This window comes from Crocodylus siamensis, chromosome 5 (assembly GCF_052110815.1).
Source record: "Crocodylus siamensis isolate JL-2025a chromosome 5, ASM5211081v1, whole genome shotgun sequence".
Lineage (NCBI taxonomy): Eukaryota > Metazoa > Chordata > Crocodylia > Crocodylidae > Crocodylus > Crocodylus siamensis.
In genome coordinates, this window is record NC_143399.1 from 158,727,920 (window position 1) to 158,753,892 (window position 25,973).

General features: G+C 42.5%; 1 protein-coding gene across 14 annotated transcripts in view; it reads left to right on the top strand.

The window, feature by feature from the left end:
- The window catches only part of CRPPA (CDP-L-ribitol pyrophosphorylase A), a 239,402-nt gene that overhangs the window by 54,410 nt on the left and 159,019 nt on the right, over window positions 1–25,973 (top strand). For 12 of the 14 annotated variants that reach the window (XR_016442294.1, XM_090046867.1, XM_090046858.1 and 9 more), the window contains one exon: window positions 23,616–23,720. The exons of the other annotated variants lie outside the window; for them this stretch is intronic. Coding sequence is in view for 11 of the 12 variants with exons in the window: in XM_090046867.1 (XP_089902993.1) it covers window positions 23,616–23,720 (105 nt within the window). In the remaining variant the exon portion in view is untranslated. The remainder of the gene's footprint in view (window positions 1–23,615; window positions 23,721–25,973) is intronic. 14 annotated transcript variants of the gene reach the window in all.

The window sequence follows — 25,973 nt, forward strand, 5'->3', positions numbered from 1 at the left end:
AGCCCGCGGGGGGGTTGGACCTCAGCTGTTGAGAAAATGGGCAGTCTCATTCCAGATCATTAATTGAGCTATTTAGGCAGGTGGGCTGTAACCCACAGATCCCTAGGAGAATAAGCATATGTTACAAAAATAGCAAAAATCCTAACAGAAAAGAGTATGTGAACTGGTTACTTATTTGATATTGTTGGTCATGCTGGCAAGGGTTTTAGATAGCTAATCTTTACTTTTGGTGGGAAACAGACCTTGTAGCATATTGCAGCAGTTTTGTTACATCTAGGAAAGTATTTTTCCCTTTAAAATAATGTCATGTTGACAAACCCAGGCATTTCAAAGTGAACATCATTTAACTATGTAGATTAAGCAACTGTACAAAAGACATGGCAAACAATTGGTTAAAATAATGTCTCCGTGCTAAAGAGCTCTTGTTATTTCTTAGTACAGTATTTTGCAATATTCCTAGTAAACCCTTCCATATCAGGTTGCTGAAACAGGCCTTCCAAAAAAGAGAAGCCATAACTTATTACTGTCAAAGTTTATAAGAAGCTCAAAGAGCCAGTCAGACTTACTAGGTTAACAGAAATAAAACCCATCATTTTGGGACATGTGTTTTATTCTACCCATGTCAGTCCCTGGGGAAATCAGAAAACTACAAGTGTCAATTATAAGTCCACCCTTTCCAAGAATAGCCAATAAAAGACTAGCTTTATAGACCAGGCATGTTCTTTTTTGCCTAAGGAAGTTTAGGGTTTCCAAACATATTTTTAAATTAAACTAGGATCTTCTATCCAAAGCATCTTCCTGCAGTCTGAAAATGACAGGGAACATCACTTAGTAGAAGTCAAGCATTCCCCAGAGCAATGTCATAAGAGGAATCGGAGTATCAGGAAATCAAATACACTCCATTTCCTTTCATCAGAATAGTCCTGGGATAATTTTAAAACATGCAGTCTGTATCTGACAGATTCGCAGAATATATAGAAAGCCTTTATATTCAGTAAAAATACATCTTGTGGTAGTGTGTCGTATTAGTGTGCAGACTAGTACAGCTTGATATAGGAAAGCTGAAATACATATTACAAACCACATGCTGTGTCAAGACTGGGCATCTACCCATGTGATTATGTTTAAGGTGGGCTACTTATTTAAAAAAACCCAAAAACTAGATATCTGATTTTTAGTATCTGTCTTACTTGGTAGATAGGCAACTGAAAGCAGAAGTGGAGGAAGAGGAAACGTAGATAAGAATTCTCTCTGAACCAATTTGGGGTGCTGCCCTCAGGCATGTCCACATGACCCTCATAAACATCAAAAACAAAACTCTTCTTGATCCAGTTCAAGGGAGGGGATGCTGTAATGGCATGCTGCCACTTTTCTAAGCTCCATGCACAGGTTTTAGGAATGTGCTTCCTTTCCAGCCCAGGTGGTACTTCTCAGTGTTTGGGCAGCGATGGCTGACTGGTCATACCTGGGCATGGAGATGCTGCAGCATTTCCTGTCTTCATAAGAAACGGTGGCTAATTATAAGCATAGCAATGGACATGTAGGCTGTAGGAAGCTTCATGTAAATGTTGTAATGTTAAATTCCTGGAGAAATTTTCTTTTGGAATGGAAGTACTGTTGTTAGAATGTCCATAAAACTTGGGAATGAAACTGGGAGAAGAGAAATTCTATAAACTATTCAGTCAGGGCTCTAGCAGAAGATAATAAAAACTTCAAGCATTCTTATTAACCCCCACCCCTCCTTCCTGCGTGTATGCATGCATAAACACATGCACACACTTTTCTTGTCTGTCGGAACTCCACAGGGAAAATGGGTAGGGAAGAGTTGTCTGGAAATAGGAAGAGAATAGGCTGCTGTTAAGGCCACTGTAGTAGCAGTAGTAGTGGCTAAGGGTTGGCCCCTTCAGCTGGTAAATAAGTAAGTAGCTCTCTCTGGAATCTGCTGTAGTAATATTTAAAGGGGAATAGCAATATAAAGATTCATTTTCTTACACGTATATGAAAATTTTAATATCTTCTGTAATGGGAAGTCAGCTGCATATTTTGGCATGGGTCAGGCTGATCTTTCCAGGAAAAATGTCTAGATTGTTTTTGGGACTTTCCTGTGGATACAAGCATTGCTGAATGAATCAGTGTCCATCAAGTGACATCATCTGTAGCAACTAAGAACTAAAAAGAACAATAATGGACAAATGATTGACTAAAAGCTTGGTGTATTGGAGTTAGGCCAGATGCAGAAGAGCTGTATACTTGAATTGGGACATAGGCATAATTTAGGGTTACCATACATGCGGGTTTTCCCAGATATGTCCTCTGCTTTGGACTCCTGTGCTGCGTTTGGGCGGTTTTTTAAAATAAGAGGAAATGTTCGGGTTTTCTGCTGTCTGGGTCTGGCTGCTCTGGGCTGGGAGCAGCAGGCAAGCTGATTGGTTGTTGGGGGTCATGTGCTCCCTGTGTGGGTTCCTGCAAGAGAGTGAGAGTATAAAAGAGAGTGGGTGCGCGTGCTCGTGATGCGGGAGCTGCTTGGCTCGGGCAGCAGGGCTGTGGGGTGGGGTGGGTGGCAGGGGGCTATGGTTCAGGAGTGAAGGGCACCGGCAGGGTTGCGGGGTAGGGGGTTGCGGGTCTGGAGTAAGCATCGCCAGTGCTGGTGGGGGGGTCAGGGGCTGTGAGTCAGGGGTGAGGGGCACCGCAAGGGGTGGAAGGCAGGGTACTGCTGTTTGGGACTGAGGGGTACTAGCAGGGCTGGGATTAGTTGGTCTGGAGTGAGGGGCAGCCACTACCCCTCTACCCCATCATATTCTCTACCCCCTGGTGACAGGTGTTCACTTTTTGGACCTGGAAGTACGGTAACCCTACATAATTATGTGCCTACATCCAAAATTGTAGCAGGTTCTAGTGCTGTAGATGTGCTGGTCCAGGAAATATGATTGGCAAAGATTTTTCTTTGCGATTACCTCTTGTTGGACCAACTGTATAGTTGGAAGAAGACAGAAGTAGAGAGAACTTGAGCTAAATGCATTTACCTAATTCCTATTTTAATAAGATGAGGTTGGAGTTTGCTATTCACTCGGGTAAAATGGGATATTCAATATTCAAAGTTCTAGCTGAGATTTTTAGGTTGTGAATTAACTGTGGGAATAGATGGATGTGAAAACACTGAAGATCCATTACCTTCCTTTTTAAAGGTCACATGTTAAATTGAAGTAGGCAGACAGATTTAAGTATACATTATAATGAATCAAGACAAAATGGTACTTGGCATGCCAGTGCTAGCGAACTGAGTTTGTATGTGCAACTTGCTGGAGGGTCTGCATGTTGGACATCAGACTCTTCAGCCATCAAGAAGCTGTGGTGGTATTCAGTAGCCCACCACAGGCATAATCCCCATGGTCTCCTGGGACTGATGGCTGCCAATGATGATAATGACTCATGATGCTGAGCTTTTGAATTTTTAAATGAGAGCTTGCTTAGTTGTTTTATCACCTTATCATATGATGGTGACATGTTACAGGAGTCATATCAGCCTCTATGAATTATTTCGCACACATTTTAGTCACCATGGGCTAAATCCTACATCATTTTTACATACTTAAATAGCACTTGTGTAGGTTTTATTTCTGTATTTATGTACAGTTTAAGTTCTGTATCCACTTGTGGCAGACTGGAATCACTTAGGTATGTGTTACTTGCTAGAAATAAAATGGAGGAGGCTGGTCCTTGCTTTTAGCTCAATAACTTGATAGCTGTCGTACTTGTCTAAGGGACAGAGACCAGGGTTTCAAGCCTGTCTCATCTGGAAGGGATTTGAACCTACAACTCCTATTTTCCTGCAAAGTGCTCTAACCACCAGACCATGGGCTAAATCTTCCCAGTGTACTCTAGCCCTCCTTGAAGGTGATCCACTGGACAGCTGCAGGGGGAAGACATAGGGCTAGAAAGAGGTGAGTAGAGTAGAGGGAAAGTGGCTTAGTAAGATAGATGCTTCTCAGGAAGCGAGTGGGCCCTGGCCCTGGTCCCTGATCCGAACAGCTTTTCTGCACTTTCCTTTCAATGTACATTAGATAAAACAGATAAAGAACAGAGGTATAGTTTTTGTGGTTAGCTAACTTGTGGTTTTCCTGCTACTGAAGTTTGGGAAATTACCTAATATTACAATATTATTATAATACAATATTATTATAATCTAAATTGGGCATAATTGGGCATAAGTAGCAAAAACTCAGTTTAGGTAGCTATGTTGGTGCCACTTAGTTGCATAAAGGTAAAGTAGGATGCAGTCCAGTATATGAAATTAATATACAGTTTTGTGGTCTGGTACTTTAGTCATGTCTGAAACTTTTTCACATGAATCTAATGTGCAGCCTTGGAAAGGGTGCATGTGAGAGAGAGAGAGAGAGAGGGGTAGAGTGGGGGACTTTGTTAAGTGCCAATATTGAATTTTGCATATAATTTTTAGTAATAATTTCTTATGTCTTCTAAATCTAAGTTGCATAAAATTTGTAGTTGTGTAGCATATTAACACGTTTTAAAGGATGTGCATGTGCATGTATGTGTGTGGGCTTTCCTGCCTCTCATCAAGTCTGTTATGGAATGCTATGCATCAAAAAGTGATAACTGATTGGTTGGGAGCTTGAAAAAAAGAAAATAATCACCTAATATAAATAGACTGTGTTTGGCGCTGCAAGCCAGTGCTAGTGTCTTATTAGCTAGAATCCTAGAGGTAGCATACTTCTGCCTGTCTTCAAAATGTAGTTGTTAATTATAATTTTATATTTTTGAAAAACTTTATTGCACCATTTAAATTTATGTGTTAAGATTTTGGCGGCCTTTCTGAGACATTTGAGAAGGCCTGTTGTGTGTATGGCACTTTAATAAAACTTAAATTAATAAATTACTGAATTTTATTTACATGATTTATATATGCTGCCCTTCCCAACAAAGGCTCAGGACAGCTTATAACTGGATAAGCAGAATAACTATTTTAATTCTTTCTGTCTCAAAGGTACCTTTTAGTCTTTCCTAGTAAGAAAGGTTAGCTCCAATGGCATCCTTCTCTTGGCCAAATTCACGGAACATGGAATCAACATTATCAACACACTGTTCCACCAGAAAAATAGGCACAAGACAGCATGGCAACACCTGTAATCAAAACATTGGCATCTGATTGATTACATCATTGCCTGCACCTTGCATTGCAAAATTGTCCACATCACCCATGCTGTGCTAGGAGCTGATAATTGCTGGACTGATCAGATTCATGTGCTTGGTTATGTCACTCAAAATGGCCCCAAATGATGGCTGCAGCAGAAGAAATGCTGATGGAAGATTAACATTGAAGGAATCAAGAACCCAGTCAAGCAAGACCTTTTCCACAAGTGCCTCAGTGAAAAATTGGTGAAGTCCAGTCAAGAATAATGGGAGACTATCGGAGAGCACTGAGTACCTTTGAGTCCAACTTCATCAGCACATGCAAAGAGACATCTAGATCCTGTACCAGGAAACATCAAAACAGGTTTGATGAGAAGGACTGGGAAATCCAAGAGTAGATATGCATGTTTTTTTTCAATAGCAGCAAAGTTGTCTGTGGTCCGACCACTGAGGGACCAACCCCCTTGAGACCTAAGCACAGAGAAGACCTGATCAAGAAAAAGGAAGACATCAATGTCTGTTGGAAGCAGCATTTTGAAGACCTCCTCAGTCAAGACTGTTGTTGATGAAAGTGTTCTCAACTCCATCCTGCAACATGTACTCAGAGATCTCAGACCTCTAACCCTTGAAGAGGTGAGGAAAGCTGTCAAGCAGATGAAGAATGACAAGGTACCTGGACCTGATGGCTTCCCTGTTGAAGTCTTCAAGTAGTGGGGAGAGGAGAGGGGGAGAAGAGCTCTCATTATAGTCCCATGCTCTCATATTAAGGATTTGGAATGATGAGGAAGTCCCAGATGACCTCAGGGACACCATGATTATGACAGTCTTCAAGAAAGGAGACAAGTTTAATTGTAGAAATTAGAGAATGTTTGCTGTCCAATGCAGGAAAGGTCATTGTGAGAACCTTCCTGAACCATCTCCTTCTGCTTGCTGAACAGCTTCTGTTGAAATCTCAGTGTGGATTTAGGGTATTGAGAGGCAAAACTGACATTATCTTCACAGCATACCAGCTGTTGGAAGAATGCCAGGAATAACACAAACCCTTCTACATGGCCTTCTTTAACTTCACAAAAGCATTTGACTCTGTCAGCTGAGAAATGCTGTGGAGGATTCTTATGAAGTACGGATACCCACTGAAATTCATCATTATTTTTTGCCTGCTGCATAATGGTATGTGAGCAGTGATTCTCAGTAACAGAACTATCACAGATCCCTTTGAGGTTCAGATGGGAGTTAAGCACAAAGTTAATCAAGGCTGCGTCATTGCTCCAACATTCTCTTCTTGATTATTCCTTACCACACTGTTACGACATTAAGTTTCAGAAGACTAAGGTCCTCCATCAACAAGCTCTTAATGAGCAGTTCCTAGCTCTGGTAATTCAGATTCACAGTGAGACTAGGGAAAGCCGAGTACTTCCTGTACCTCAGAAGCCACCTCTTGCAGAAGGCTGACATCAAAGAAATCCAACATCACCTCAAATGTGTAAGTACAGCCTTCAGGTGCCTGAGGAAAAAGGGTTTGATCATGACATCAGATCTGAAACCAAGCTCATGGTTCATCAAACAGTTGTGATTCCCTGCTTTTACTGTATGGAGTTGAGACATGGACACTGTACAGGAGACACCTCTAGTTGTTGGAGAAATGCCCTCAACGCTGCCTGAAGAATATCCTTTGAATCTAGTGGGAAGACAGATGCACCGATATTAACGTAGTCTCACAAGAAAGCACTATGGGCATTGAGGCAATGTTCATCCAACATCAACTTTGGTGGGTTGGCCGAATCATCCGGATGTCTGACTGCAGATGCCCAAAGCAAGTTGTATTCTTCTAGCTCCATTGAGACATATGTTCAAGAGGGCAGGGAAAGTGCTTCAAGGACGTCCTCAAGGCCAACTTGAAAAAATGCAACATTGACATCAACTTGTGGGAGACTATCACCCAGGATCACCCCAAATGGAGGAAGAGTCTGCTGCAAGGGTCTCAGTACTTTGAAACCTCATGATGACAACAGGAGACAGAAAAACGGGAGCCTCAGAAACAGCATGTTGTGAACTGAATTGAAAATCCAGAGCCGCTCCCCCCGCACAGAAACACATGCCTGAGTTAGAGCAGAGTCTGTCAATCCTGTATCAGCCTCATGAGCCATCTTTTGACCCAGAGATGAGACATTCATGGAAGATGATCAGTCTCAACTGTGAGGGATTGCAAAAGAAGAAAATCTTCTAGCACTTGCAAGTACTCTTTTTCCTTGTAAAGAGGAGGGATATACTTGGTAGTGTGGTAAAGGCAAGTAGGTTCACTTCAGCTTGTAGCTGTTGGGGTCATTACACCTTATATTATATAGGAATATACATATGGCAGTTCATTGACAAACAAATTAATTGCATGATAGTATCCAGTTGTGGAATATGAATTGTTTTGCTCTGTGTAATCTAAGTATAAAAAACAGCCTAAGGGAGGCGGAAGAAAATGCTGATAAACTATCCAGGAACCATTAGGTCTTCATGATTGATAAAACATGGCTGTCCTAATTTAGAGCTATACATATTCCCTTGTATACAATAAACATTAAGTTGTTGCTGGTTTTATCTAAAAAAAAAAAATAAAAAAATTCCATGCATTCTGCTTGTCCTATTCTGTTCTGGGTTTTTTATTTTTATTTTTATTTTCATATGGAAGGAAGTTCAAACTGTTTGGATTACTTTAGGATCAGTTCCCTTTGCCTGAGATTTTGTTAAAGTTTGTTTTTCTTTCTGAATGGAAATGAAAACTTACTTTAAAACTTATGTACAAAATGGAATTACCTTTCCCCATTCAACTCTAATCTCACATTCATTGTTTTAAAGCAGAGCCTAAGCATGCAGAGAGACACAATATTTGAACTTCTCCAAGACTGTCACTGATTAGAAAACTGGCTCTCATCTGTCCTGGTTGTGATGTGTTGTCAGGTATGCTGCCAAGGACTCCACATGGAACAGTTACCTTTTTTAGGCACTGCCATGCTTACAAACTGCCAGTAGGAGGTGGTAGTGAATACCCAGCCCAGCATGCATCAGTGTTGAGTGTCTTAGTTCCCACTCAAGGAGTAGAAGAAGACCCCAATAGGCTGCACTCCAAGGAAAAAGATTTTTGCAGTTTTTCTGATCCTCCTCACTCCCATTGTTTTCAGTAAAGATTAATTGAGTTAAATAAAGAATATTTCTGCACTTCACCAAAATCTGCGTAGTGGTACCTTGATTGGGGGTGCCGAGATGTAAGTATGTGTGGGGTTCCTGGAAGCTGGGTGCTGTGGGGCTCTCAAATCTTTCATGGCTTTTAAACAATACTTGCTTCAAGCCACTCATCCATTTATTTCAATTTCTGGCAATGTATCAGGGTTCAGTGCATCACAGGCTAATTTGGGTGTGAACAGGGGCCAGCTGGTTAAAGGGTCAGGATGGTGCGGTGGCCAGAAGTGGAACTCCTACTCTGAGTTTTCAGGGTGCTGGGTGCTTTGGGAAGTTGTCTAAGGGACCCATGTCAGTGGTTGGGAAATGAATGAAATTGACCAGAGGCTTGGGGGAAAAGTGTTGTTTAAAACCTGTGGAGACCTAGGACAGCTACCCAGGAATGCAGAAGCAATGGTATAACCTCTACTCACTTAGCAACCCCAGCAAGCCCAAATCAGTGAGGCCTTGACTCAGTCCAGTACCAGCAATGGAATGAAATTGACAAATAACTTGGGGAAAAGTGTTGTTTTTAAGTGTTTTTTTTTTTAAGCTGTAGAGACATTGGGCAGCACCTTCAGAGCACACAGTATTATGGGAACCCAGAAGCAGAGATACCTCCTCTACCTGACCACTCCACACACAGCTCAAATTAGCCTGGAACAGTGTGGATTGGGTCAAGTGCAGGCAATGTACATTGGGGCAATAGAGTTTTGGCTGCAGACAGAGTAGCCAGTTGCCATATGGCATTTTGGGGAGGGGTGATGGTGGCATGGAGTAGTGCTTTGTGGGATGCCTGGAGGACTGACCAGACGCTGGTCATGGAAAGCTTGATGTCCACAGTTCAAGAATGACCCGTCAGAATCCTAGTGGATTATCCAGGTGTTATGCACTGGGACATGAGCAATCTTTCCTAGGGGCTAGTTGCCCCAAGCACAGGTGTAATTCAGGCTAGTTCTCTTATCACTGTGTATTGCGCTACTGATTTTCTTTTTATGCAGAGTGACAAAGGGAATTGACGTATTTTGCTCAGCATTTGTGCCGCTATAAAAAATTTTATGGAGGTACAGATGAGATGTCAAATGATATCTTTGTCTACCCTAAGTTTTTCTCTGAGGTCTGTAGTAACCACAGTTGTGATTATTCTGAGCCTTACCAGGGAAAACTCATGAGGAACTCCCACTTCTCCATTTATGTTATGTAAAAGGCCACTTTCTTCATATGGCAAAATCTCCTACTTATGTCAAATAGTTTGCATCTTGACTTTCACTAAATTAGTCAATCTATAAGAAGTCTTCTTGAGCCCTGTCACAGCCAGAATGAGATCCCCTTTTTTGTATAGTCTAAAGCTACTCTCCATTACTATTAGGGGTGTGCAAAGTGGGCTGTATTCAATTTGGATTTGGCTCGATTTGGTGGGCAGTGATTCTATTTGCTGATTTGGATCACTGTCCCAATTTGATTCAGCTGAATCTGAATCTGAAGATACGATTCCAATTCGTAGAATCAGTGATTCAGCCATAGACACAACTTTAAATGTTTTTTCTACGTACCTCGAGGTATGAGGCACGGCCTGTTAATGCTGAGATAATGGGGTGGATGGAGCATCCCACAGGAGTGTGGGGAACCCCCCGTCTGCTCAGTGGTGGATCTGGAAGTGGACTAGAATCACTTCTGGTCCACTTCTGGGTCCCCCACGCTCTGGGAGGGTGTGGGGGGGACCCCGGGAGAAAGCAGGTTGGCCAGGGCATGATTTGCAATACAACTGGCACAGGATGTAAAAGAGAGAGAGAACTGTTAGTTTGAAATCTGAAGGCAGGGTAGATTTGCACCTTTATGGGCGAAGTCAGAGATATATAGCATGAGCTTTCATAAGAGGGTCTACTTCATCAGATGCTGTGAAGGGACTCTAAGAAACAGAGCTACTAATGAAAAAGCAGTGATTAGAATACAAAGGGTAGGGAAGAGGAGGAGGAGAAAAGAGGGGGGTCCTGCTGTGAGAGGCAAGGTGGGTAAGAGAGATAAAGCAGTTAACCCACTGGGGGGACATAGGGCTTATAAAAATTAATCCAGGGATAAGAAAATGTAGTCTCAGTTGGCACGTCTGCACAAGATATGTAAGTGCGCATTAGATTAATGCACAGTAATGCATCACCATCTACATGTGCACGGGACTTACTGTGTATTAAATTACTCTAATGTGTTGTTTGCTAGTAACAACACATAAAGGTACTAGATAAATGGTGCATTAACTAATGTGCCATATTGCATGTGTAGGTGCTGACCAGGAGCAATTGCTCGCACGTAGCAGGGGGCCTGCTGCTGCCTAGCTAAGTCTTGATGCAGGGGGAGTAGCATGAGGAGTTTCTGCAGGGGCAGCTGTCTCCATCTCCCCATGTGGTAGGGAGACAGCTACCCTGCAGCCAGCACATCTCTCCTAGTTATGTGAGGATCAAGACAGGTTTCAATCCCCAGATGGCAGAGAGATAGCTACAGCTACCCTGTAGCTGGCACAGATCTCCCCACCTGGCGGGGATTGGGACTGGACCCTGTGTTCTCTGCCAGCCGTTGGGGTTGGCACCCGGGAGAGCCTGGAGCTCCCCCTGGCTGCAGGACAGGAGCAGCACTGTACTGGGCTGTTTCTGCCAGGCACAATTTTTTCCTGAGCTGGGTGCATGTGTAGACATGTGTCTGGGAGTGCATTAAATGAGCCTTTATTTTCTGCGCAGAAAATTCAGGTATATTAATTGTACATGTAGATGCAGGCAGTTTAGACCATACTTGATGTAATCCAGTCTATGGGGGATTTCTTGTTCTGCGATTTTCTGTTCAATTTTGTTTTTAAAATGTTGTTGCCTAAAAACAGTCACTCTGTGGTCAGTGATGGAATGTCAGGGGAGGTTACGGTGTTCCGCCACAGGTTTTTCTGTCTTTCTGGTATTGATGTTGGATTGATGGTCATCCATTCTTACATGTGAGGATCTGTCCAGTGCAGACAGCAGAGGGGTACTGTAAACAGATGATGTATACTGCTGAGGTAAATGAACCTCAGAAGTTATAATCCATGTTATTTGGTTCAATGATGAGGTGTTTATGAGGGGACACAGCTAGCACCTGAGTCCGGAGCAAGATCTGGTGCCTTGGTGAGAAAATGAGTAAAAGGAATGTAAGAATCTATAAAAAGGGATTCTGCAAGTATCTCACAAGAAAGAAGACGACCAAGGAAAGCATAAGTCACTTTCTGATTGCAGAAAGTAATCTAGTTATGGATGATACAGGGAAGCCTGAAGTATTTACTGCCTTTTTTACTTCAGTCTTCATGAATAAAAGCAGTTACCAGATGAGCTCAGTTGTCAGCACACAGGGAAGGATATAAACAGCCTAAAGTAGTGGAAGAGCAACAGGGCCAGATGGGATATACCCTAGGGAACCAAAGTAACTGGCTGAGGTAATTTCAGAGCCATTGGCTATTATCTTTGAAACCTTTTGGAAGACAGATGAGGTCTTAGTTTGGAAAAGAACAAATATAGTGCTCATCTTTAAGTGCCCATCTCAAGAAAGCAAAAAAGGAAGATCTGAGGAATTACATACCAGTCAGTCTGACTTTAATACCTGGAAAGATCATCAAGCAGGTCCTCAAGAAAGCTATTTGAAATACCTAGAGAAGAAAGTGATCACCAGGGATACTGTTTTTTTCTGTTTAAAAATTGTAAGTTCTCTGATAAAAATGGCAAATTCTTTAATCCCACCCCATCCACATTTTTCTGTGATTTAAGATGAAGCCTCGCTGTATATATAAGTATGAGCTCAACACAATGTTTTATTGATATATTTACAGTTTTAAAGCCATTTGAAGGCTACCAGTGCCTCTATCACTATAATAAAATAAATTCTAAATACCTATACACGTTGGTGTTTGATTTGGGGTTGTTTTACAATGGAAAATCAGAGCTTCCCCTGCCCCCACAACTCACTAGGATGCAGGTCTAGCTGCAGCTGTCCCCCTTACCACTGCTTTATGGTGCTGAGCAGCCCTGTTATGCTAGTTTCTTGCCCATACCATTAGCCCTCACTCTGGACCTGCAGTTTCCCAACCCCTGCTGGTCCCCTCATTCTCCACCCACAGCCCTCCCTCTAGCCTTGCCAGAGGGAGCCCCAAGTTGCCAGGGCTGTGGGGCCAGGGACCCAGGTCTGCAGTCCCCTGCCCCCCACAGCAGTACCTGAGCACTGGCTGCCACCTGTGGGAGGTGGTGAGTGCTGTGGCAGAGTGGAATATGTAGCCCGGCACCCCCTCCCCCATGAGCGGCACAGCCAGAGTGGAGCCTGTTGTGGATGTGGGGCAGATGCAGGCTGCCTACTGTGGGCTCGAGGCTCCTACCCTTCTGCCCTCTCCCTGGGGCCTCTGCAGTTTAGTGGGCAGGGTCCAGCATGGCAGGGCAGAGTAGGTCAGGGAAGCTCGTTTCTGCTGCTGGGAGCTCTGTACCGCCATGATAAGGTGCCCCCTGCCCACCTGGCAGCAGTGAGGGGCACAACTCCATACCACCATGCCTGCTGCTACCACATGGGCAGGGGGTGCTTCACTATAGCAGCACAGAGCTTCCAGCAGTGACAGTCAGCTTCCCTGCCTGGTCCCCCTCTGCTGTGCCAGGCCGGGTCCCACCTGCTGAGCTGTGGAGGCCCCAGGGGGAGGGCAGCAGGGTGGGGAGCTCTGAGCCTGCAGTGGGCAGCCCAGGTCTACTCTGCATATGAATCTGGGAGGCATTATCCCTTCTGGGAGTGTACGCAGTGGTGGGGAGCCTCCTGCACCCCAGACAAGCTGCCCATGGTTCTGTTCCACTCCCGATCCAGGCCCTGCCACTGTGTGTTCCAGCCCTGGGCCTGAAGCCCCATGCACTGCCCCGGATGGGCAGCAGCAGCCCCAGCTCTGCCCAACTCCCTCCCTATGGGGGCCTCAATTACTCCTCCCACCCTGTCCCCTACTGCTACACTTACCTGTGAGAGCTGCTCTCCAGGCTGCTTGGCAGCCATGTGCATATGTGAGAGCGCACATGCACGTGGTGCCCCCTGCCTAACCACCTTCCTCCCTCCCCCTAGCCCCTTGTAGGCTGGAAGTCTGGCAGCCTACAAAGGGAAACCCTCAATTTCCTGCATTTTTCTCCTTTAAAGGAGAAAATCTAGGTTTTTCTCCTTAAAATGAGAAAATCTGGGTTTTACCGTGTTTTTTCTGTTGCAGATGGAAAACCTGGATCCCTGGTGATCAGGAACAGCCAGCCAAGATTATGGTTGACCAATCTGATTTCCTTCTAAGATAAGGTTGACAGGCTGTGTGAATGGACTGAGACCAGTGGATGTGGTATACCTTGACTTTAGCAAGGCTTTTGATGTCGTCTCCCACAACATGCTCACTAACAAGCTAAGGAAATACAGACTACAGAATAGTACTGTAAGGTGGATATGTAAGTGCTCAATGCGTAGTCCTCAGTGGCTCTGTGTCTAGTTGGAAGGAAGTATTAAGTGGGGTTCCCCAAGGATCTATCCTGGATCTAGTATTATTTAACGCTTTCATTAATGATTTGTATGCTGGGATTAAGTGCGTGGCAGTGTGAGAACCCTGTAGTCTCAGTTCTTTTCCAGGGCCTGGCTACAGTTGGGAACTGGATGCAGGTAAACCAAAACTGAATCCAGACGAGACAGAGGTGAGGGTGGGTAAGCCATGTGACTGGGGGGTGGGGGTGAGAGGGGAAAAGGACTGGGACCCATCTCACTGATGGGGTTTAGCTTTCCATTGTCACTCAGGTTGGCAGGCTTGGAATGCTCCTGGATCCTCTGCTGCACCTGGATTTTCAAAGGAGAAACCGTTTTTAAAGTTTGTTGGTTCATTTTAAAAGTTTTTTTTAGTGTCCCTTTCATATATTCTTGGGACCCACTTTTGGGTCGTGACCCATGGGTTGAGAAATGCTGTTCTAAGACAAGGGACTTTTTTCCCCGTGGTAAATGGGAAAAAACTTCATCTAGGATTGAGTAAATAAAGTAAATAAATACTTTAATAAAGTATCCTCAGCAAGGGACAGTGTTTCTAGAAAATGGATACCCAGAACTGTAGGTAAGACGATATACTTTGGAAATGTTATTGGGTAGAGATCTGAGGGGAATGAGGTTGGTAATCCATAGGTAAGAGTAGATCTTTTCCTGCATCAAAGTAAACCCTGCGTTAAACTAGTTACACAAGGTAACTGTGTAATACCACAGAGAAATGACAATGGAAGAGTGCTGTTAACTGTTATTGTTAAAAATGTTTTTAGATGTGTTATGTACAGAAGATGTATTGAATTTGTGTAGCTATATTTAATTAGAGTCCTACTTCTTGTAGGTAATGGACACTCTTCTTTTTGTTGGTCTCTAGTCTGAGTAAAACTTAGCAAATACTGTATAATTCTATCAGTTTTGAAAGTTTACCTCTTCTAACGGTATAAGAATGTGGACACATGGTTCATTTACTCCAGAATAATGTACCCCACATTTTATTCTGCAGTAAGATGACTCTAGTAAGGAGTGATCACATGACCAGTGCTTTCCAGTTGGCTCCTTGAATTAAGTGTTATTACAGTGCTAGCCACAAGGTGGCAGGGAGCAAATAGTTTACATTGAGCAAATGGCTAGTCCTGAATGAAACTGACAATGTTAGTGGGTTTATGACACATATATCAGTGTAACTTGCTTCTGAGGAAATAAAAAATAAGCTAGTGCTGGGGATCAGTATTTCCTTTGGAATAAATTGTTACATGCTTGCTCCATTTTTCCCCCAGAGTAAATGGAAAATATTCTGGAGTGAATGTCTTGTGTTTGCACCCTAAGGGTGTGGACAGATATAACACTTATATCAATTTAAATGCTGTTTACAAGTGTCCAGGTGTACAAGCCAATTTAGAACGGTTTAAACCTCCTAAAGCAGGGATGCTTAACCCTGGTCCAAGGGCCCCTTCACCTCATCACCCCTAAGAAAAGTCTTTTTAAGGCAGTAATCTGAGCCAGAGATTTTGAGCAGCCCACAGATCACCCAGCCCCTTGGGGAAGGAGAAGCAGGGGCCCAAGAGTAAAACTGATGAGTGGTTTTATGGGAAAATGCTCTTTAAAATAACAAAAGGTTTGACAGCCTGAGAGCAACAGGTTTCCAGGAACTCGGGAGCAGATGTGTAGGTAGAACCCCCCCAGTACCCATGTCACATGGCACCCCCAGTCACAGTACCATCACACAGATTTTAGTGAAGGAATCATCTGTATTGATTTCTTTTGTTTTTGTTTTGTTTTTCAGTGTTAATGAGAAGAGGGATCAAAAAATTGTAATTTTGGACAACTGACATCTTCTGGCCAATTGTGATTTTCCTGTACATCTACAAGGAAGCAGAGCTGTTCTGGTCTTCCCATTGTTTCAGCAGTTATTCCTCTATATAAGATCATATTAATGCAAAGCCATAATTGGCCATTTTGGTGCCTAGTGCAAGTCATGTGCAGAGCACTGCCCAGTGCTACTAGGTAATATTATTTCCACTTGATTTGGTGCCCCCTGTGCAAGAGTGCCCAGTGCCACTGCACCGCTGGCACCTCCCTTGCTACAGGACTGTCTTCATGGTTCTTTTAATTTTACATGCTCCTTCCATGGCATTTGTGTTTAAGATCGTTGAGAGAATGGCCAGAACAGACAGACAGTTGTGGAATATTCTGCCCCTTCAGGAAGTTTCTTTCTAGCCATCATAAGTTAATTTGTTGGCTGATGTTCAGAAACAGAGTGGCTTTTATCTTTTATGGATTTTTTCTTATTCTGTAATTGAAATATATGTTCTTAGCATCCATATACATTTCTGAGTTCTTGTCCTAAATTATATATTTTTTGACAATGAGTTCTACAAACTTACGCTTTTTCTTTTGTTTTCTTATGTACTTGCACGTAATAGAGAGTGTGAATGTAGAGGGAAGGTATTCACATCATAAAATCACTGCTATAGGTGACACTAATTGACATCTTTAGTTGTTTCAACAGAGAGCATTAGCTGCTTCCCAGTAGGAATAGTGGGAGCAATATAATTAGTTTAAAAATGGAGCTTTACTAGTACCTGAGCAGGATTGTGTTGTGGTTACCTATAATACCAAAGGACTGTACTCTGTCAGGGGTCCTGTTCCAGTTCTGCATTCCTAACTAGCTACACATAAAAAACCATTTAGTCTTACTGTTGGGTTCTGTCACTCCTCTGCTTGAGCAGCACCACATAGGTGCTGGATTTATGCAGTACCATTTTAGAATGATAAATAATGAATTTGATTCTCATTTCAGACAAACCTTTCAAATATAGCTTGTTATTTTTTACCTTAATGTCTTAATGTCTTTGATTCCTACTTTATCTGTTTTCCTTTGTTTTCTTTGCTCCTTCTGGTTTTCCCCATTTTCCCTTAGGCCTTGCTGCTGGCTGAGTCTTCTAGGGCTAGCTGTGATTCTGGTGTTTTTGCCATGCTGGTATCAGCTTCAGCGCTGCTTTCTGAATATTGTGATAATGAACATGAGGCATTTTTTAAAGGCATATTTGAAAAAGGCACAGACAAAAAAACAAAATAGAAGAGACAAAGAGTAACACAAACCAGTTAGAGATTTGGTTAGATCCTATGTGTCTACATTGTTTTATAACTTAATAAAATGTTCTTGACAGTGACTAATTGTTTGTGTTCAGAATATGTACTCTGGCACATCAGCAGTGGAAACTTGCTTGGTTTGCAAGGAACAGGAACAAAAATCAGAAAGTTTTAGTTAATTTTGCATGTCTTAATGATCTTAGCATAGGAGTGATCTTCAATTGGCTTTTACTTTCAGAGTTGAAGGAGGTATATGTTATAATCGTCATATGTATGGGAATTCTAGAATCAATAATTATTTTTAAAAGATACACAAGAACATTGCAATAAGAATATAGAAGTACGTATCAGAGCAGCTCTTAAGCACAAATAACTTTTAAAATTAAAACGAAATGCTCTACTTTAAGAGTGATGAAACAAAAAACCCTGAGAATTTTTGTTATTTCAAATTAAATGGGTTGGACTGGGAATGGATTCCAGAAGTTACCCATTTGATCTCACAAATGCATTTAATATATTTTAATGATTATGAAGGCCAAAAGAACTAGTGCCTTTTAACTTAATGAAAAAGAACACAGTTTTTAGTTGCTAAAGGGATTATGTTGGAAACAACATAATTATGGTTTCCTGCAAATCATAACAGGCAGAGGAGAGAGGTGATATGCATTAGCTGTTGCTATTTTGGAGAGGTCCAGTTTCTTCAGTTTTTGCACATGGAAATCTCAGTAAAGCTATCACTTGCACAATATTTTTAAACCAATTTACAGATTTAAATACTATAGTGTCTCAGCCTTTCACAACTTAGTCAAACATCTTTGCTTTGCATGTTAGTGTGAGCATTATCAGCAACTTTTTGTTACTCCAAGTTTTAAATGGGGTTGGGAGTAAGACTGATGACCAGTGACACTATTCCAGTCACAGCTTGAAAACTTTATTAGATGGGATGTACTTAAGTTGCAGTGAACGAAAGGGATTTTTGTGGCCTGCTTGCGGTATGTGGAGATGATTTTGTGGCCATCTCATGGTGAGCCCACCCCTCACTGCTGATTGCCCAAGAGGGCTGCCCATTGCGAGTCCCTGCCCCTCGCTGCTGATTACCTAAGAGAGCTGTCTGTTGTGTAGCCCCACCCCTTGATGCTGATTGGAGGAGAAGGGCAGGGCTGTGTGATGGGTAGCCTGCTCAGCCAATCAGCAGCAAGGGGAAGGGGTGGGGGAGCAGCCAAGATGGCAGTCACCTTTACGTTGGTGGCTGTCTTCTTGCTGGTGGGCTGTGAGGCCAGATGGCAGCGGTCATGAGGACTGCTGGCTCCCACTGGAGAACCAGCACTTTATTTTTAGTAAGATTTTTTTTTTTACTTTTGTGAACAATGCCCAAATTTGCAGACAAGGCCTGATCTTGTGATTTCCACAAAATCCTGAATTAAGTAGGTCTCTGCTTACTAGGATACACAATAGCAATGACTTACATTAATAAACACAGTGCTTATGTCACCTTGGATTTAAGGGTAAAACAGGTCCACTGGCCAGGTTTCTCAGTTTCCTTGAGGACTTGTCATGATTTGGTTTTGCTTTGTCACTGAGCTTTGGAGAAATCTGCTGTCTCAGTTTAACCGTGATTAGATACCTAACACAGTTTTCTATATTTGGTTATGCTTCAGAGCTATACCTTTTCCATTTCCTTGTACAGTACAAGCTGGTTATCCGGCACTTCATTAACCAGCATGCTCTATTAACCAGCATGCTGGTTGACGCCAGTCAATTCAGCAAAAGCAAAACTGGAAATGCGACTTCTGGTTTCACTGAGCCCCACTTTGCACCACGGCCCAGGGCAAAGCAGCCTGCGCAGGGCCCCGCTCCCTGTCCCCCAGCACACTGATGCCACGGGAGGGATGACACGGTGCCTGTCCCCTGGCACACTGACGCACCAGGTGCGATGGGAGTGGCGCTTTGTCCGACCAGGCAAAGACACCTCTCAGTTAACCAGCATATTCGTTTATCGAGCACCCCCCATTCCCCATGTATGCCTGATAACAGAGCTTTTGCTGTATTATATTAGTGTACCTTATCACTGTTTACAGTGCATGCTCAACTTAGATCATTGCTGCACAGGTCAAGCTCAGGTCAGGTCATGACATGGTATATGTTACCCATGGCTCATGTTGCATCTGACCCACGTATGGCCTACACTTTGAATACCTTTCCTAGTCTGTTAAAACCACGTTTCACCTGGGTTTCTCAAAAAGTAGGGTGGATCTTATCAAATGATTGCAAAATAATATAATTTACCTTGATTAAATGGAGAACAGTCAGCATGGATTCACCAAGGGCAAGTCATACCTAACCAACCTGATTGCCTTTAGTGATGAGCTGACTGGCTTTGTGGATGCGGGGAGAGCAGTGGATGTGATATATCTTGACTTTAGCGAGTTTTTGGTACAGTTTCCAACAATATTCTTGCAAGCAAACTAAGGAAGTATGGGTTGGATAAATGGACTGTAAGGTAGATAAACTGGCTGGATCTTTGGGCTCAGAGGGTAGTAGTCGATGGCTCAATGTCTAGTTGGCAGCTGGTATCAAGTGGAGTGCCCTAGGGATTGCTCCTGGGACCAGTTTTGTGCATTACCTTCATCAGTGACATAGAAGATGGAATGGAGTACATCCTCAGCAAGTTTGTCGATGACATGAAGCTGGGGGAGTAGTGGATACACTGGAGGGTAGGGCTAGGATCCAGAGAGATCTAGACAAATTGGAGGATTGGATCAAAACAAATCTCATAGGGTGTGTGCATGTGCAGGGGCATGCTCTTCCCACAGCAATAGCAATAGCACCAGCACCATGTTTGTATTACTGTCTTTTGTCTGAGGGTGGGGTGGGGGAGGCTGGGGCCAGCACCTGTGCTGGCCCTAGCAACCTTACCTGGGATCCTGAGGCCTCCTGGGGCAGCAGTGGCACAGATCCAGCCATTCAGAGCCTGGCCAGCAGCCAGAGCATGGCTCTGGCCAGCCAGGTTCTGTTTCTGGCGACACATGATGCTGCTGCTGCTGCACATACCATACCACTTTTCTTTTTTGACATTGGAATTGCCCAGTGTCAAATTTTTGTTTGTGGCACTGTGAACAGGTTCCCACCAGCTGAATGTGGTTTGCAGTGCCTCAACAGCTTTGAGGTGCTGCAAACCTTACGTGCACACTCATTGGATGTATCCATGAGGCTCAGTAAGGGCAAGTGCAAAGTCCTTAGGATGGGACAGTCCCGTACACTGGTTCAGGCTGGGGGCCTATTGGCTAAGCAGCAGCTCTGTAGAAAAGAACCTTTATAATGGACAACAAGCTGAATATGAGCCAACAACGTTCCCTTGTTGTCCATGAGGCTAATGGTATACTGGGATGCATTAGTAGGAACATTGCCAGCAGATCAAGGGAAATGATTATCCTCCTCTATTCAGCACTGTTAAGGCAACATCTCGAATACTGTATCCAGTCTTGCCCCTTCCTGCAATACAGAAGGGATGTGGCCAAATTGGAAAGGGGCCAGTGGAGGGCAATAAAAATGGTTAAGGGGCTAGGGCACATGACTTACAAGGAGAGTCTGAAAGAGCTGGATTCTTGTCTGAAGAAGAGAAGAAAGACTGAGTGGGGTTTAATAGCAACCTTCAATTACCTGATGGTGAAAGGTTGTGGAATCTCCATCCTTGAAGGTTTTTAAGACCCAGCTAGATAAAGCCTTGAGTAGGATGATATAGTTGAGGATGGTCCTGCTTTGAGCAGGGGCTTGGACTAGCTGACCTCCTGAAGTCCTTTCCAACCCTAATTTTCTATGATTCTATGAAATAATGTTTGAAAACTAACCTTGTGCTGCTTTTGGGCAGGGCTTTGATATTTTGCAATAAACTCCAAAGTAAATCTGCTGGGAGTGAAATACCACAAAACTATAGGTAAGCCTCAGCATACAATACAGAGTACATACATTTCAGTGAATTTATGACCATTCATTGTTGCTGAGGCTTTTTGCGCATCTTGAGAGGAGTTTTGGTTAGAATATAATAAAATGCAAGCATCTAGGTCTTAAAAGAAGCATGGGTCATCTTCAAGTCCTCCAGTAACCAAAGATGCACACATTTTAGTATTTTGAATATCCAGCTTCTCAAACATATCTTTAAATAACTTATTTTCCTCTTTATTATTGAAGACATCTGCTCTCCTTTTGTTCTGGAGATAGTTTGCACCAGATTTCCAGCTGTGTATCTGCTGTCTCAAATATCTGCTCCAGAGCTTAAACTCTCCCAGTGTCATTGAGCCTCGTGTCTGTGATAGTTACAGGAAACTGTACCATGTGACCAGCTCATGAGAAGGTGAGGGGAGAGGGAAAGAATAAAAAAAGGAACCATATGATGATTTGTCTGAAGACTGAAGTAGTTCCAAGGCTCAGGCCTTTTAGAGAATTAAGCTGATGGTGTTTGGGATGCAGGAGTTGGTGGGACTATTACCTATAAATGTTCTGCTTTTTTATATCAAACATTCTGCAGGTAAGGTTGAATCTCATGTTATGAATTTCTCTGAGAACCAGCAAAGCTTCTAAAGAAAGCACATTAAAAATAGTATTAAAATTTTACTTGTATTCAGGTCTGTTAATAAGAATCTAAGTGACTTTGAGTTGAGACTGTCCTGTCTTTTCACTTCTTTTCTTAGCTGACATAATTTCCATAGACTGTCCCATAAAACTAGTGCATTTAGGTTTAAACAATTAGAGCTAGTTCATAGTGGTAAATGTCACAAGAGTACAAGTGTTAGTGAAATATGTTTTTAGTTATTTCTGTGCTTTGTGTCTGATTTAATTTCATTTCTTGAAGTCAGTCATACCCTAATGATGGTTTATCCTCTTTATGAAACATTTCCCCTAGTAATGATATATAATTAATGTTTTGCTAAAAAGCTGAAATTGTTCCATCTTGCCCCTGTATCATTTGGTACACATGCATTTAAAAATAAAAACAATTTTAATTATATGCTAGTGATTTTAAAGATACAAATTCCTAAAACTTTATCTTGTTCATTCATTTTAAGGCAGTGGAATCTTTCTGATTTGTGATTGTGTAGCGTTTCAGCATATTACTAGGAAATAACTAGTATACATAAATAATCTCCTAATGATAGAAAATGTCTAGTAACAAACTTCTGGCATGTAGACCCACTTGAATATCACAGGTCTTACTGGTGATTTTTTTTTTTTTTTTTTAACATTTTGCCTCTAAATCTTTGTATATTTGAAACTTAAATCCCCATATTGAGGTGCCTAATTCTCCACTCCATTACATTTGTTGTTGGCATTATTTAGTTCTTGAACATGTAAATTCTGTGGAATTTAAATAACATTGTGACACCTTTATATTGCTACTGTTAATGCCACAAGGTTCCTGAAACATGGCCTCCCTCTTTGTCATGTATTATAACTTATTTCATTCTCCTAATTTCATGGTCCTAAGTACTTACTCAAAGCTGTTAAAACCTACTCTGGGAAATATGTTGCTATATTCATTCTTTCCCTTATATTTGGTATGTTAAAGAATCTTTTGTTGTTGTTGTTGGTTGCAACCTCTGACACGGACTGGGAAAAAATATTGTAAATATTGTAAAAAATACAATTAGGATTTCATGAGACGTTTCCATTTATTAATAGGTGTTTGGATGCATTTTTCTGAAATAATACTTATTTCATTGAGACATTACAAAATCTGAGCAGAAGCAAAGGAAATTTTCTTGACTTACGCATTTCCTCAAACAGTTTAGCTATACAAGAACAAGACTAAGTGAATTGGATTGCAATTTCTGCTTATATATTTGACCAGCTTAATTCTTAAAAATAATTTTTGTTGTATTGAGCTGTTTTTCTTTTTCCTTTTCTAGCCTGAGTGGAAGAGAGGGAACAGAGGGAATTTAATTAATTCAGTCGTTAATTTGCTCTCCTCAGGATGTTATTTGTCCACAGGGAGACACTTAAGTATTTCCCAAGTGAAGCTCTCTCCACTGGCATCCTTTCTCCCACCTCCTCTTGGTTTGGAAAAGAAGAATGTGGATCCCTTCTCAGCTAATAAATAGTCCTCAAATCATGGAGTAGACTAGAGGCCACTCAGTTTATACCAGGACCAGAGCAGCCTGAGGTTCAAGAAGTCAGAAGCACCTCCTTGAAGAACCCATAGCTTCTACTTTGGGTCTCTGAGGGTACCTTGGCTAAGGAGACACTATGTTAGCTTCACAGTCCTAGTATTCTTGTTGTACAAGCCCTCAACATTTAGATGTCCTCAAATGATAAGACCAGCTTTTGTACTGCAGTTCAGAGGTTACTGCATCCAGCTTATTGGCTAGAATCCTCATTACTTGAGCTGTGAAGTGTTCCTTCTAGCCACTTGAGAAATGGGTATGCTTCAGTACAGTCCTCACCATCTAGGTTGTTGCTAACATGGAACTTTGTTACTGAAGAGTTCTCTGTGCACACGTTTGAGAAGAAATATATGGTGTTTACACACCCTCCCCCCTCCCTAATTTAAATCAGGATAAAAAATATTCTCATACAAAGTGATGTTGCAGTTATGTTTCAAGAGTATAAAAGCTTTTTTTTTTTCTTATTTTTAATTACTACAGTGCAATGACTATGACCTGGATTATGGCACAGAATGTTTGCACTTAGCTTTAAAGTACTGTAAAACGAAAGCCAAACTCATTGAAGGATCACCTGACCTCTGGAAGGTAAGAACAATACTGATCTTTTTTAGTATAAACAACGCATTTGTCAACATTTCAGATACAAAATATTACAGTTTCTTAACTTACAGTAATTACACTTTTCTTTAATGAGTATAAAAGTTGTAATTTACAGCAGCTTGTCTAAATCTATTTCAGTTATGCAGCTAGTCCAATAAAAAACATCACCCACAGCAATCCTTGCTGCTTGTGTATCCTCTTCGAAAAAAACCACAAAACAACTCTTCTCTCTTGGTTGTCATAAATTCCCTTAGGGAACTGTTTGCTTGGGACTCCCAGCTTTGTCTAGTCTTACTCTAAGTAGCCCCTCCAGCCTGGCGAGGTGTGGCTTCCAGAGTGGCATGAGCTTCTGAATTCATGTGACTTCAAGACTCAACCATTTGGTCCCTGACCTTCCCTGGTTACCCACGGCTGTCCTTTAGAGCCATGACAGAACCTCAGTGCAGCTCCTGAGACCAGAACTTTACCTCTTCAAAGGGGACTTGTGGGTGAACTCCTTTCCCAAGCAGATGGCTTCTCTTCAACAGAGGCATTTATCGGGCAACCGTAGCATGAAAAGCAAAGTCCTTTCTCCCCTCCAAAGGGTTAAGCAGCACCTCTGTCCCCAATACAGCCTACACCGCCTCTAAATACCCCAAAGTTAGCCTGGCTTTTCTCCTACAGTCTCTTAGGGATTCTAAGCTCTTCAATCTGCTTTGTCCATTGTTTTATGCTTCTCTTGACACCACCTGCATGTCGTCTGGAAAATATGTTTACGTAGCTCACCTTGTTGAATTGTCAATATGACACTTCCCTTCTTTGTCACTCAATATGTCTTCTGTCCCTTAGAAAAGCAGCCATGGTTCCAATCTCTCTAAATTCTCCCTGCCACTCCCCCGAGCTAGTCAGGGAAACTGAGGCATGCAACATTATTACAACATAAAGGCATTTAAACCAGAAATATTACCACAAAACTAGATTTTCTTACAGTGGTTCCATAGGAGTTCATTGTAATGAGGTTGTACTGTAATAGGCTAGCGACAGGGTATTCTGCTTAAGCCTCCATTTTGCTATTTTCTGAATAGACCTAAAATGCAGCCCAGTTACAGCAATATAATTCAGTTTTGAAGTCACGAAGAAGTGATTCACAGTACCTCTAGTAATTCATGTAAGATATACAAGGTCTCTGGCTTTGCAACAAGAAAATACGAACGGAATAGATTCATGAAAGTTTAGGAGTCCTTAATATACTTTTACCTTTGAGAAAAGTAGGAGCCCTGAAGGAACTGGCTGAGCTTATAGCTGAGCTTATAGCAGGGCCATTGGTAAAGCTGTTTGAATGGTTGTGAAACTTGGGAGTTGTCCTGGATGACTGGAAGAGGGCCAACATGGTGTCTATCTTCAAGAAAGAGAAGAGGGATGACCCTGCAAACTATAGACCGGTCAGTCTGACTTCAGTCCTGGGAAAAAACATTTGAAAAATTTGTTAAGGAGGTCATCAATTACAAGCCGGCAGCCGGTGGGGTATTTAGAAGTAACTAACACGGCTTTGTCAAAGGTAGATCATGCCTGAACCGCTGTCCTTTCTGTGACCAGGTAACTAACCAGCTGGACGAGGGTCACGAGGTTGATATCATTTACTTAGACTTCAGTAAAGCCTTTGATTCTGTTTCCCACGAGATCCTCTTGACTAAGTTGGAGGCTCCTGGGCTGGACCAGTCTACAGTGTGGTGGATGGACAAGTGGCTTAGAGGCCAATCCGAGAGAGTTGTAATCGATGGGATGGCCTCCTCCTGGAGGGCTGTCTGCAGTGGTGTCCCTCAGGGATCTGTGCTTGGACCTGTGCTCTTCAACATACTTATTAATGACTTGGATGAGGGGTTGGAAAGCTCAGTGATTAAGCTTGCAGATGATACTAAACTGTGGGGAAATGTGGGCACATCAGAGGATAGGGTAAAGATCCAGGATGACTTTGACAGACAGGTTTTTGGGCAGAATGGAATCAGATGACGAGTAACAGGGAGAAGTACAGGGTTCTTCACCTGGGTAGGAAGAACCTTCACCATAACTACATGATGGGTGGTGGCCCACTGGCTGACACAGCATCTGAACAGGACCTGGGGGTCACAATCGACCGGAAGATGAACAGGAGTCAACAGTGCGATGAATTTGCTAGCAGGGCAAACAGCTCTGATGTGCATCAGCTGATGTGTTGCCAATAGATCCAGAGGGGTATTCCTTCCACACTTTGGCGTTGGT